The following is a 15,230-nucleotide window of genomic DNA, read 5'->3' on the forward strand; positions in this document are numbered from 1 at the left end:
ACGGACTCAGGATTTGACAAGTTAACGTTTAACCGGCGTATAAATTTTCTAACGTTAAAGGATACTTCATGCTGGCGTTCGTAAAAGGATTTTTTGGTTGTAACTCCTTAGAATTGTAACACATACTGGAGCTACGCGGTGTACTTAGTTTAAGAAACTATGTTTAAAAATAAATGAAATTGAAATTGAAGGATTTTTGACTGAGCGGAAAAAACCATGCAAAAAGCTCACATGATGTTTCATACTTAGAATGTTGTTAATTAATTGTAACTGAGTTGCTTTGGCGTAGGATGAGTAGGAGATGTCTATAAGGTGTTTAAATTCAGTTAACCACTGTACCATGTAACATTTCAATATTTCACCAACAATCCATTTCAACACTGATTGCAGCAGATGTGTAAAATTATTTAGATAGTTTGAAGGTCTGAAGTTTATTTTAAATACAATTTACAATAAATATAAAACATATCTACGAACAGCATATATTGGATTTGAATGGGCAGTATGAATGGAAAAAGCGAATAGTAAAAAAATCAGAATACATATAAAATTCGGCAGATGTCAAACCAACAAAATTGATTTAAGTGGCCACTATACGGGAAAAATGGTATTTTTTCAAGTTTATAAATTTCGATTTTATATGTTTGCTCGTTTTCCCAAAATAAATTAAGTTTCGGAGACAAATTTAATTCAATATCGTCCCGACACACTTCAAAGGGCTTTGTAATAATTTCACCGACGGAAAAGCTCGCTCTGTACAGCAAATAACCGGTTTACCTGTTTTATGATATAAATTGGTTTTCGTGCACTGTTCCATCATTGTTTCCATGGTTTAAAAATAGAATTTAAATTAAAAAGAATCGTTTTGCTTCTACAATTTTAATGATAGACATAGTTTATGAAATTAATTTTTCCTATAATTAGGTTTGGAGCTTTCTAACTTTATTTTTTGTATTTAAATTATTTTTCTTTGGTTGTTTGTGAATTTTACGTGCTCATTTATTGCACATACAAAATTCATAGCTACCCGAACATAAAAAGTATACGAATGAGATAGTTAAACCTCACTGGTTTAGTAGCTGGCATTAGAGTAACAAAAACCATAATCAAATAAATCAAATAATGTGATCGTTGATTGCCCTTTATTTACCATAAAAGGCATAAAAACTTTCTATTTCCGATAAATTATACATTAACACGACTGCGTGACAAATATGTTTTGGGTTTGGATGGAATGAATAAAATACAAGAAAAGAAAATGCTCAAACTCGGCAATGTGCCCTTATTGTCATAATACTTTATTTATTACCTGAATTCGTGCGGCTGTTCGTTCACCGTTGTATCGTTGCGAAACAAACCATCCTTTCGTTGATCCTGCTACGAGGACACCTCCCAGAAGTAAAAAACACAAAATAGCGATAATAACCGCTTTGGCACGACCCGATATTACCATCGCCATATTTGATATTTGTATGGAATCGTAATAATTAAAAATTCAGGAGATTATCTTAATTACACGAAAACCGTCGGAACCGAATTGTTTGTAAGAAATGTTCTACGATTGTTAGTATACCAGGCGAACATTGTTTTTTCTCTTTTCTTTCGATATTTTTTTTTTAATTTCCAGAAATATGGAATTTTTATATTATGTTTTCACTCCACCTCTAATTTTCGTTAAAAGCCTTTTATGTCTGGAATGAAATAGTAAATGCCTATTTATCTGATGAACTATCATTGATGTTCATGTTATATATGTCAATATATAAATGCAAAGTTCGTCGATAGTTTGGTTACATCAAAACACATTTATTCGGAAAAAGGAGAATGTATGCGGTATGCTTTGTTATATATAAGCCAACATAACAAATTATTGTCACTAATTTACAAATATCACAACGATAGACATTTCCGGAAAATGTTTGCACGCGATTTATTATTTACGACAGGTTTTTTTTTGTGAAAAACACTCACGTCCCCGATATTTTATTAAGCTTTGTGTGTTTAGGTAGTCGAGTTCTACATCTACAGCAAGAGCGATTTATTTATCTCCTGTGTACTCTGTGCTCTGGATTTTTATTGAGAAATATATTTTGTGCAGACGAAAGTTATTTTGAATAATTTTTCTCGTTTTTTAATAAATTTTTGTTTATTTTAATCACAGGTGTAAGCATTTTCCATTATTTCGGATATTCAACGGGATAAAGGTAAAATTGCTGTATCGTCATGTAAACGTTACATTTAATGTCATTTATTTTGCTATCGTTCCACCGGCATTGATAACGTCTCTTTATAAAGTCAAATCGAACGAATACTCACGAAACTTATTAACATTTTCACGATAAATAATTCAGTGAGAGTTAATTGACGATTTTATTTTCCGTAAAAACTTTTCAGATAATTGATTCTATAAATAATGAAGGGAAAAGTTCAAGTTTAGCTCGGTTAACGAAACTTATGTAATATGGACACAAAATGTAGAGGTCTTCCAAATTGATAATTTCATAATTCAACGTAAAACGTAAATTGAAGAGAAGACTTTCCAAACCGGCTAGCAATTGAAATTACATAGATGAATGATAGAGTTGTTCTCAAGATACCCGTATAATTTACAGATAATTTCCTTATTAAAGTTAAAAAAATGTTAATAGAAAAATTATAGCTATGTGTATCAGTGTGACACGCTCCCTGTGACCATGACAATGAATTACCTTAGTTGATAAAAAATGTTATAAAACTAACAAATGTGGTTGAGACATTATTTAGAACTTTATGAATTTGGGGTGGCTAGCCCTATTCACGTTAAAAAAATGTGGTTCAGATCCTTCGGAGGAATGTCGATTTCGTTTCATTATCGGACACTAAACAATTCTCTAGAACATCATAATTGACAAAGAATTGTTTCTGAGTCGCGCAACGCAATCGAAAATGCATGCGTTTCTATGCGTTACCATGCGTTTCTATGCGTTTTCATGTAAACTTTGAATGCGTTGCGCGACTCAGAAACAATTTTTTGTCAATTATGATGTTCTAGAGAATTGTTTAGTGTCCAATAATGAAACGAAATCGACATTCCCCCGAAGGATCTGAACCACATTTTTTTAACGTGAGTAGGGCCACTGGCCAACTAACTGCAAGTTCTAGTGTTTAATTTTTTCTTATTTCGCCTTGTTGATTGCAGCCCTTAACACTTGACCAAATGAAAAGTTTCAAACAATTACGTAAGGTATTTTACTCACTGAGCCCCATGAAGAAGTTTGTTTGAGAGAGCAAATTTTCAACTGTAAGGCAAAACTTCGTATACTGATACAACAATTGTTTACGTGTATTGGTTTTCCTTAGAGATGAAACAACAGAAAGCAATTGATAACGGTTTGTTCACCCTCACAAGTCTAAGTGAGTAAACCAAAAAGTACACTATTAATAAGCAACAGCTGGTAAAGGACCAGCTGTTGCAAGATCTGCTCCCAATGTAGTGAGATTAATTTGATCATTTTTTAAATCAAAGAATTTTTATTTAAAAATGGAAAGGATACCACTTCACCAAGAGTTATTATACTAGAGTTTTTAACAAAATGAGTTTAATACTTTTCTTATTGTTGGTTTGAATTTGAATCTAAGTTGCATGTAGTTCTCAGCAGTTTGATAAATGCATGAGATAGCAAACACTTCTTTGTATTCATCATTTAACCACAATTAACTAAAATATTCCAACGAAAAACAAATTTATATTGAATGTGTGCTCTCACGATAGGGATACACTAAAGCAGTGAAAAAGTGTATGGTAAGGAAAAATCCATTTTATTTTTATATATATAGATTATGAGTGTGTAGGCGGGGTGTGGGTATTTGCGTGTTCATCATCCCATCGATTTTGGGTAAGAATTTTACTATTTCTCCTCCATATCCTTTCACTTTATTTCACCGTTCCCAACCGAAACATAAAAGGAATATAATTTTTATGTTATTGACTAGAAGCTATCAATTTTCAAAGTCTTGCCATTAAATTGCTTTTCGATGGAAAATGTTTAAATAAACCCGATGACAAAAACTCCTCTGTGTACACTCTTATGTTACATTGATCATACACTATATTAAGTCGGTTGACACATATACATCCGAGATATCTGGCTATGAGTTCAATATAAAGTAGAAAGCGTGTGTGATACATATAATGTCTTTTGGATATTGTTGGCGTTGTTGCTGGTATTCTTCTCAACATGAATGTCATAGACTTTGTTTCGCATATGATAGTTTTGATATTTTTGTTAAACTAAAGTCAATTACACTACATATCACGTATCAAAGAACTCTTCCTCACTTTTGCAAGGCACATGAGTGTCGAGTGTTTAGTTTCCGAAGAAAGTTCATTATTGCTAAGCATACGGCAAGAGTTCTATTATAATTCAACTACATAACACCGCAGTTGAGCAAACGGGATATTAATTCTACTAAAATACTCAACAGCATTTTCGTCAATTAATTGTCTACTGCTTTGTTGGTACAGATTTTCCTTATAAGGAATAAGTGGTTGTGGTTGAGGTTCCACACCCCGTCACTTTAATCATTATATTTGCGACCATGACTACAAAATTATGAATACAAAGTTTCTCAACGAACGTGCCATTAATTGAATAATGTTTCGTGCGCTCATTATTTTAATTGTTTCAGTCGATAAGTACACAGTTCTAAACATCTAATTATCCATGGAAAAGCGTTTCGTTCTGGATAATTTCCTGTGCAATAAAAATGATCAGACAATAGTTGAAATGAATATGCAGTCATGACATTCATTAGTCGAAACAAAATGATTTTGTCCGATTATTACAGGGAAAATAGATTAGATGCATATCGTTGGCAATATGACTAATAAGGGCGTCCTACCTTTTTTAAACGACTTTATCTTTCGAACCATTGCTTGGATTGACTTTATACAAAGCTCAAAGTCTCACAAATCGAAAAAAGTTTATATTGTCGTTTAAAAAATGGTAGGACGCCCTTTAGTCATGTTGCCGACGATATGGCCATGGAAAATGCTTCAACGGATGACGGACCAAAAAACGAATAGAGTAGTTAAACAGATTGATCGTTCCCAGACCATAACGCGAAACACTATAAAACTCTTCTGAGCTGGTAAGTGCTTATACTAATAACAATTTACAGTTTTGATTCTTGTGTACCGAACATCATTGATTGTTTTAATGCCAGCAAATAGTGTTGTATGCATTCCATCAATTTCAATTAGATTCAATTAGGAATTCTGATGCATTAGCTAAAATATAACCGTTTCCCCTTCGTGCAAATTTACTGAGTACTAAAACTCCTTATAATGAGTAGCAGCAGTATATACAGTGAAATTTGATAGCGATAATAAGGCATTTCACTATGAAACCAATTTGTTTACATGTAACTTGCAAGTTCAAACGATCGATGTTCGTATATCGTTCATGTTGTATAATCCTGATGGTGAAAAACACAAAGTATACGTTTGATGAGATTTAGTGCAGCGTAATTTATTCAATAGATGAGACTGATCTGAAATATTTGAATTATAGGGGAATGGTTGAATAAATTGCAATCGGTTATCCGGAATCATATATGAATAATTCGAAGCATTAGTTATCTCGAACAAAATTTTGTTTTCCATTAACATTAATCAACAAGCCAATACTACAATGTAAAATCGAAAATTTGAATGACTTCCCACAATGTTGTTTACGATAAAATTTAGATATTGACAAATGATGTCAATCAGTTTAACAGACAATTCTTGATAGCTAAATCCTTTTGTCACGTACAGACTTTGCTATTATTGTAATAGTATATCAGAAACATTACACCTTATTTGAAAATAAATTTCAACTCAGATGTTATAGCAATATCTGCACACAATTCGTCCTGTTATAAAGGCATACATTTCCACATTACTGTATGTTTTGTCTGTCTGTGATATCTCGGAAACCATAAACAATTGTATATTATGAAGGAAACTGTTACATGAATGCATAAACTGTGTTTAATGTAACAGCATGACAATCATACTAATATTATCTTCGTCGCAAATGAAAAGTGCTTCGTATATTAAATTGAACGGCACTATAAGGGTCTATTCATAAAAAACGACCATATGGTCGATGGAGAAGGGTCTCCTTAAGTGTGAATCGTCGAAATAAAGGTAGTGAAAAAGTGCGGTCGAGAGGTGGCTCAAAGGTGTAAAATATCGTAAGGAAGATCTTTATGGATTTCCCCTAAAGTTGTGATATGCATTGTTGATGCGATATGCATATAAAACGTTTTAAAATGTAGAAACTGTTAAGTTTTAAAAAGTTTCGATTTTCCGCTTGAATACGTTCTGCCTGACATGAAAAGAAAGAAAGAAAGCTAAACATCAAACAACGAAACAACCTTTTAAATATTTGAGTTTTCAAGTATCGTTTCTTTCATTTAATTCTTCAGATACGTTTCTCCGAAGGGAAAAAAGATTTTACACACAAAGAAACACTGATCCAAATTCGTAGTCTCGACCATTCGCATTTAATCGTTGTCATCTTTTTTAACGAAAAGATTATATTTAGGATTAAATGGGGGGCTAAATTATGTCATAAGCGCTCGGTAAATAAACCAACATTCATTTCTTTGAAGGATTATTCGACTTTCCATCTCAAAAGTTAAATTGAGCTTAAAATAAAATAAAAAGTGTAAGAGTAACGACACACCTAGTTCCATTAAATGGCTACAAAACACTCAATGAACACACCACCACCCCATTTTCACTGTTTCAATTGCTTGCCATAAAACCGAAAACTTTCATAATTTATAGTCTGCAAGTGGTAATCTTTGACCTGTCGAGCATTATTTTGCATTCAGTATGAACACACAGAGGAGCAACCAAAACACACATAAAATAAGGCATAACCAAGTACGTACCATACGTATACATATGCCATGTTGTGCTATATACATAATAGTCATGATAATAAAGCTTTTGACCTTTTTCTTAAATGGGCTCCGATTTTCGGTTTATAATAATGCAAATGAAGGAAAAGTGTTTGATGGGAAAATATATATATATATATAGCGTATAACATGTCAGAATACTATAACATAATACCGGCTATATAGCAAAAGCTCCATGCCAAATAACCTATAAAATACCATATTTTATTCAAGAAAATTTAAATAACTGAAATATAGCCTAATTAATATTCTCATTTGTACGCCACTTATGTACTTACGTAACATAAAAGCTACTGAAACTACATTTTATTTTCTATTCGTGAATTGGTGGCTTGTCGCACATATAAACCTATATATTTTACGATTGCTCAACACTCAACCATCAACATACGTTTTTATTTGATTTTCTCTCTATTTATATCCATTTAGATGTAAATTACCAGCTGAGTAATATATTTAATTTTGCATTTGCTTTTTTTCATTCTTTTCTAACACCTCAATTCTCCAATATTTCTTCTTTCATTTACTTTTTTCTCTGTTCCCTAAATATTTTTCCAGCGTGTAGAAAATATTTATGTTCTGTGGGCTCTTGAAGTGATGTTTGATAACATGTAATGTAACTTAGCAAAGTTGAATTGGTTGGGTAAAGTGTTTTTTCATAAAAAAAACTGATTCGATGAATATTGGAATTAATGTAGATGGCTTCATATACGAAGACTGAATGAACCAATGACATAATAGTGGGATAGACAGGCCTTCTATGTAAATATTTTGTTCAAGCGGTGAAGCAAAAGCAAATACGAAATATTCAAGTGTGTGTGTGAGTACCTTAAATTTATGGTTCTTACGTACTTTCGTACTTATTTTGAAATATAGGCGCGAAGGAAATTTGTATTTTCACTCTTTCTTCGAAATTGGTTTAAAGCATTTCTTTCTTTGAAAATTAAATATTAATCGAACTGAAATTTTTATTTCATGTAAACAATCTCTCATTGTCCCCAAAACTGAACTAATTTTGTGATTTTTTCTCCTTTTCGATCGAATGTTTTTTTATTAGAAATCTTGACGATCGGAGAATTCAATCAGTTGGCTGAATTTATAAACTTTCACGGTCAGTAGTCACACATAATAAAAATGTTAGCATCGTCAATATTAAAATTTCGGGACATTTCTTTTTAAAAATTATAAAATTTGTCAGAAAATGTGTGTAATTAGGTAACTAGTGAACTGTTTATGTGTAATTGATAGTATAGCAGCTATCGTTTCAAGTGGTCAAAGTTGATTTCGAAAAGTCTGCAACAGTTTCACCCTTAGAGTAATTAGTATGGTTAGTCTAAGGTTTCACCGACTTGTCAAAAATAATTGGAATGTGTAAGTGTGTGTGTGTCTCAAGTGTATATTACACAGAGTTTACTTTTGCTTCACGATTTCGTCTACGTAATTCCTCTCTATCCCACTATTATCTCATTGGAATGAACAGTATGTATAAGTAAACGTTTACGTGTTACGTTGCTATGTTTTCGATTAAAACTTTTTATTTTGAAATGTTTATCAGTAAAATACCACAAACAAGATGCAGGACTCTAGTAACATGGAATACGAGCGACTGATTCTAATTTTAAATTGATATTTTACAACTAAATGTTAAGATGAATCTTGACTAGGTGGATCGCTGAAGCATTATTTATACAAAATTAGAAGTTTTGAAATCCCTGGATTCAAACATCTACATCGCGAATTAATTGCAGATTGGTTCTTTTACTATCTATCAAAAAAATCAAACTATCATCGTCAACACGAAGATGTTGAAGCAAATTTGCTACATCGTTAGAACAATTCCGATCATGCATATATATTTCATATAGAAGTAAAGTTCCAGCAAAATTCCCATATTTACATTTCGGAAATGAAATGAAATCTCCATTTTAGCCAATTAGAACATTGGATTGTCCCTTAACATTCTCATGATTGCATACTTTCACATAAATTATTTACTTACAGCCATACGGTCGTCATCCCCTATCTTATTTATATATGCTTAAGCCCATCAAACAACCCAATTAATTTGGGATTCTCAGAAGAAAATATTCATTCCCTTCGACTATTCGCCAAACATTTATTTAAAGAAAATACTTAACCCACATAATGCCACACATAACACAACTTACGAAACAGATTTCCACTCTTGACCTCTGGTGAATTCGGTGTGTAAGGATTCGGAGTTTTTTTTTTCTATTTTGCTTTCTGGGTGCCAAACAAATCACCGTTGACACATTATACGTTCGTGTAACCGAATTACATAGAGGGAAAATGGTGAAAATACAAAACAACAAATTTCCTCTTCTTTATAATATGTCGTGTCGTGTGTGTAACACTCTGCAACATCAAATAAAAATCCCTTACATTTTTACTATCTCTGTTTTTTTCGAGAATAAAATGTGTGTGAAATGTATTTATCTAGATTATGAACGATTTCCTCAACCAATGTGCTGATGTTGTATAAAGTATGTGGCATAAATGGGAAAGATAGTCATTGCTGTTTAGATATGCTGACAATGTTATAGGTAAAATCTAAATCGGAAAAGAACAATCAAAGTTGAAGGAGTTGCGAAGAAAAATAATTTCTGGGAGATGTTTTATTTCCCTAAAAAGTTCATCTATACGTAGTGTAAGTAAAATGAAATGAAAATTGTTTACGACATTTGTACGATTTAAATCAGCACATTCCGATTTCGTTTGAAAATTACTTGTTATTTATCATCTATACATGATTGTAAACCCGTTTAAAGATTGATCTCTCAATTGTACATGAACTGAAATATAGAAACAGTTTTACAATTTCCAAAAATTAATTGATTTCTGGAACATTCTTTTGCAAACTATGTACCGTACACTAGTACAGTCAGAGGCGGAGCATTTCACTTTTGCTTAACAGTGAGCAAGAAACAATTACAATAAAAACGGAACTGCAGCAAAATAAGGACAAATATGACGAACACGGTCATACCTAGGACATTGTTTTACCGTGAATTCGACCTGGTCCAGCAAGGAGGTGCGGGAATTCAGTAAAAACCCAACTTTTAGCAAAAATGGAAGCGGTTAATGAATGTTGGGAATGGGTCTTTTGTCATTTAAAGAAACATTAACATCTTGCAACGCTCAAACATTCTAGTTATTAGTGAAATTATGAGTCGCCCGAAATTTCCCTGTCGTCGACCTAATCTCCGTAATATCGAAATCTACGTATTCTCGTGTAATTTTACCAAAAATAGATTAAACACGAAAAGAAATCTGCTTTAGATTGCAAGAGTGGAATTCCTCACAAAGCAGTCAACGCCAATGATGTACAAAGATTACCTATAAAGAAAATTTCACAATTTAAAAGTCAAACTAAAGCCTTCATGATGGTTTCTATACATCAGATACCCGATCGCCGCTTGGTTTTTTTGTCCTTTAATTTTCCCGAATCCATAATTCACTCACTGTGTATAGCGTGACCAGAGATGACTGAGCACGTTTCACGATTGTGTTATACACCATGAGTATGAAGCACTTCTTTGTATGTTTCAAAAGCTGATTCAATCGTCGTGCTGTATATTCGTCACAATGTTACAATTCAAATAATTTTAATTAAATTACTGGGAAAATTTGATTCCGGAGAAAATCGTTGAAACATTTCTGGTTCAATTGAAGTGAAAAATACAAGTTTTGTAAATTCAATTAGGATTGAAAAAGTTGATGAAGGAATTAATCTTCGCTAATATCTCTCACAAATAGCAAAAAAAAAAAAAATTGCATGGACATCAAACAAAGCAATTTTAATCTAATTCATTATCCTTCGCTTCTCTAATCTTATTATTTATTTTAATGGCATGGCAATGAGCTAATTTTCGCTTTTGAACAATCCTTTTTTACTGTAATTACATTATCCCAATTTTAAATGTATGTTTGGGTTCATCTCTTATCGTTTCATTTTATAGAATCCACTCTGGCGCACACCTATCAGTTAGGATTTTAAAATGAAATTATTTTTTATGTTATGAAGAAGGTTTTAAACAGATTATTTCCGCACTTTTAAATTCGAATGGAAAATGATGATGTTATTTTAATGTCTACCAGGAAAAAGTCGGGTGAAAAAAATGCCATACAAGAGTTTTGTCTCTTAAAGAATAAACATCAAATCGCAAAATATTTTAGGGTTTCATTCGTAGATAATGTAGGTACATTTACTGAAGGAAAACAATTTCATTTAATGGCAAAAAAATTGTTTTACGGAATAAAATTTGATGTTTTTATAGTAACCTTGACAATGACAGACTTTTTGCTATTGAAATATTCAAATCTTTGTTTGTTAAGAGGAAAAGTAATATAACTCCCAACAAATCTTTTTTTGATTCAGTCAATCATTATGTTTCTATTATTCAACAAAAGCCGATTTCATCAGATGAATATGAATACCACTTTTAAACCCTCTTAAAATGAAGGTACATTTTCGGATACATCGACAAATTTGAAAAGAAGATGTTTCCGTTGGTTGGGGATTTAGAAATATATAAATGGCAGTCGTGGACAAGTTTGAATTAAATGCCAATAACGTCGCAGTGTCATCTAGAACTTAAGATGTTTTCACTTTATATGTTTGCGTACTTGTGTTAGTCGGAAGAAGGCTCTAGGTGAAAAATCATGTTGTATTGAAAAGAAGTTGTTTCGATAAAGGCGGTGAGAAATGACGCAAATTATGATTCGAGTGTGAATCGAGACATATAAAAAGTGGATTCTACTTTCAGCTGATCTACGAAATTTGTTAAAGTTTTGTTCAGTAGCCAAGATATAAATAATTTTTGTTGGTAAGTTAGAGCAAACCCAATCGAGCTTTTATTTAGTATATTGACAAAGAAGTTATTCTGAGTGAAAACGTTTCCCCGGACATTTACGAAAGTGCTTGTAACACGTCATCGCAACTAGCCGATATGAGACTATATTTGTTGGTGGTTTATCGAGCGGGAAACAACTAGAGGAAATGGTGGAACATGCTCTATTCCCATTCGATCAAATATAAAAAGTATAAATGATCAATAATTTCATCAAATTAAAAGGAAGTAGTAGATTTATCTAGAATTTTATCAAATTGTTGATAAATTAGAACCAGAAGTCTGTAAACATGGTAATTGACATCTGATTCTAGCGTGATTGGCAATTGACCTCTGCGTAATTAAAATGACATAGAAGTGCGACACGATTTCATGCAGTTCTTCCCTACTCTGTTTTTATTCGTTTTACTTTTTTTTTTTAATTTATAGGCATCCCAAATCACAAAAAATATGGGATGTGAAGTGAGCCTACCTCAATTTTTTATCGTTAAACGGTAAAACTGAAAGGATTCGAAAAATTCATTAAAATAATTTATAAATCGTGTTAAATAAATTAAATTAACTAATTATTTTCGCTCGACAAATTCACCGAATGGATCAATTTTACTAGTCATTTTATGGTCATAAAGTATATAAGTAGATTGACCATTATACAGTTGACGAGTAAAATACAATAAATTTATTTCCATTTGGAGTATTTTAATATGATACACTTTATTAATTGAGATTGAGTTTGACGAGGATTTCAATTAGAAAATTATTTATTTACAATGAAACGGCATGAGCTTGAGTAATATTATCGTTATATGGTTCACTTAATAGAAATCTTGCGCAAATGCATTGAATCCAAAACTCGACTTACATATTGGTTTTTATACCTAGACGAGGTATTGGTACTGTTACAATGATGGCTTATTGATAGAGTAAATAACCTTGCGTCTTGCATGTATATTACACAAAAATTTTAATAGGTGATTTCTCCGAAACGAAGTGGCTATGGAAGTTTCGTAGTGGAAAAACACTGGAAAAAGTTGACCCAAATGTACAATTTTTTTTATTGTCTTTAAATCGTTAATTTTGGAAACCACTTACACTCTACTACTGTATTTTTTAACAAAAGTTGTTTCGCCCTAAGATTAAGCTTCGCAACGATACCAAACATGACGTAAATGGGATACGACACGAGGTCGACGAAACTTACAAGCGAATAATAACTTTCGAAGTTGTATCTCATCATATTATATTCCTTCGTATTCTTTATTCTCAAATAATTTTTTTAGTGTTAATAGACAGAAAACAGGAGAGTGTCAAAGAAGTCAAATAGAAGTGACGCTGGTGTCAGTATTGGGCTAATGCGGAAATTCTAGTTTCTTCTCAAAATCTCAAATTTTGATATTTTTGGTAACTTCATCTCTACTTATAACTAAAACTTCCAAATTACTAAGTCGTCTTATAAGCTACAATGCAATTGCGCAACAATTCTAATAATAAACATTGAGACATTTTAATACCCTCTTCATATCGACATCTTCTAATGATAAATGGCATTACATCAGAGTTCCCTTGATAGTGAATAAGGTAAAATCTATTCAATGATTCTCACCTCGAGAATTCAATTGAAGTAAATTTGTTATAGTCCCTTTGAATTTTTATTGAATTTAATTAAATTTTTCAACGAATCAAAAAATATCCTTCAGGCCACCATACAGTATTATAACGAACTAACCTATCTCACTATTCATAATGATAAAAAAACAGCAGTCCCCATCTCTTTTAAAAATAAAAATAAGAAGAAAATGTCTTTCAAAATCATCAACCGCAACAAAATGAATTCTCTTCTAATCTAATAAGGTTGTGAAACTTTTGCGGTGTTATGTTGAACAATATTTGATTTCCTTTATTGTAAAAGGAAACTTTAGACACTTTGCGCGGCAAAAAATATATTCCGCATACATACTTTGTTGCAAGTGAGGTATGTTTACAAAGCTAACTACGTATATATATAGATGGATAGAAGTCGTGGTATAAGTACGGTGTAGAGTGTAATGTTAAAACCGTCATTGTTTTCCTACATTTCCAAATAATAATATTTGTTTGTCATATGAGCCATTTGAATACCTACTACTTCTTCGTTTTATTAAATAATAAATTTTCGTTTGTTTTTCGAATTAAAAATTAATTGAAAATATCTTAATTCAATGTTTGTTCAGTTACAGTAATAATTTTGTTTATAATCGGTAGAGAGACATTTTATTAGACGAAAAACTTCTATGTTTGTTTAACTTTGAAGGATGTGTAACAAAGTTAACAGAAAAAACAACATTAAACAAGAGCGCCGAGTGAATGTCAAGAGATGGAAAAAATATTTTCGTTGTTATTTTCCAGGAAAGTACTTAAAGACTTTTTATTTGTTTTGGATATAAATAAAATGATTTTTAATGACGAATGTACGCTCGTCCCAATTAAAATACAGAAATTTCGTTCCGAAACTTTTCCTTTTCCGTTTTTAATTTTTTTTATTTGCAAAGAAAAAAAATCTCTGCAAACGACTGCTTGTGTAAATGTTCAGTATAATATAAAGAAAAATTGGAAAAAAATTTAACACGCGAATGTTTGAGTTTATCTGTTATTCACCGAGAAGATACACGACGACGAGCTATATAATATAACCACTCAAGGGAATTTCCACAAAACGTTTTCTCAATTTCATTTATATCTTTTTTGTATATCAAATAATTCCACACAGACTACACCACATTACAATTTTCCGAATCAATCAAAAGAAAATCATTTTCTATTTCTTTGCTGTATTTATAGCACACAAATCAAACGTAAACCCATGTAATTACATCACATCTGTTTAATAATCCAAATGCCGCAATCCACTAAGCGTGTCCATAACCATCAGGTAACATCATAGAAAATAAATCGTGGAACAAAATTTCAAAATGTTCAGACGCAAACATCCGACACAGAACCGGTAACTACCACGAAAATTAACAGTTTATTATCTTGTGCAGCAACACTAATTTATCACAGCACAGATACTATTCATCGTATGGATAATAAGCGCATATTTAGATGAATACCCTTTTATAGAGAATAACGTGTCTAATGACCTATGACATTATCGAAAATTATCCGTACCATTGATATATTGGGAAAATGCATGTGTTTATGTATCGCATCGCCCAGATCGAAACAATAACTAAACCGCACGACCGATATGCATTAAATCAAGTTATCGTGGCAACCCGCTTTCGAAGACTGAACAAAATATGTTTTTGGAAGTTATGGTATACAAAACGTAATATGGAAAAACTAAGAAAAGCTTGAAATACACACATTGTTGTAATTCGAAATAATTCCGATAACGGAAAATCGAGCGCTGGTATAGCATGAGGA

General features: G+C 31.9%; 1 protein-coding gene across 11 annotated transcripts in view; it reads right to left on the minus strand.

The window, feature by feature from the left end:
* The window catches only part of LOC119083351 (collagen alpha-1(XVIII) chain-like), a 141,469-nt gene that overhangs the window by 95,634 nt on the left and 30,605 nt on the right, over window positions 1-15,230 (minus strand). The window contains exons 1-2 of one of the 11 annotated variants that reach the window (XM_037193058.1): window positions 14,973-15,079; window positions 1,310-2,404 (exon numbers count right to left, since the gene is read on the minus strand). The exons of the other annotated variants lie outside the window; for them this stretch is intronic. Of the exons in view, the coding sequence (XP_037048953.1) occupies window positions 1,310-1,459 (150 nt within the window). The 5' untranslated portion in view covers window positions 1,460-2,404; window positions 14,973-15,079. Of the gene's footprint in view, window positions 1-1,309; window positions 2,405-14,972; window positions 15,080-15,230 lie in introns of those variants that run through there. 11 annotated transcript variants of the gene reach the window in all.

This window comes from Bradysia coprophila, unplaced genomic scaffold, assembly GCF_014529535.1.
Source record: "Bradysia coprophila strain Holo2 unplaced genomic scaffold, BU_Bcop_v1 contig_588, whole genome shotgun sequence".
NCBI classification, from domain to species: Eukaryota; Metazoa; Arthropoda; class Insecta; order Diptera; family Sciaridae; genus Bradysia; species Bradysia coprophila.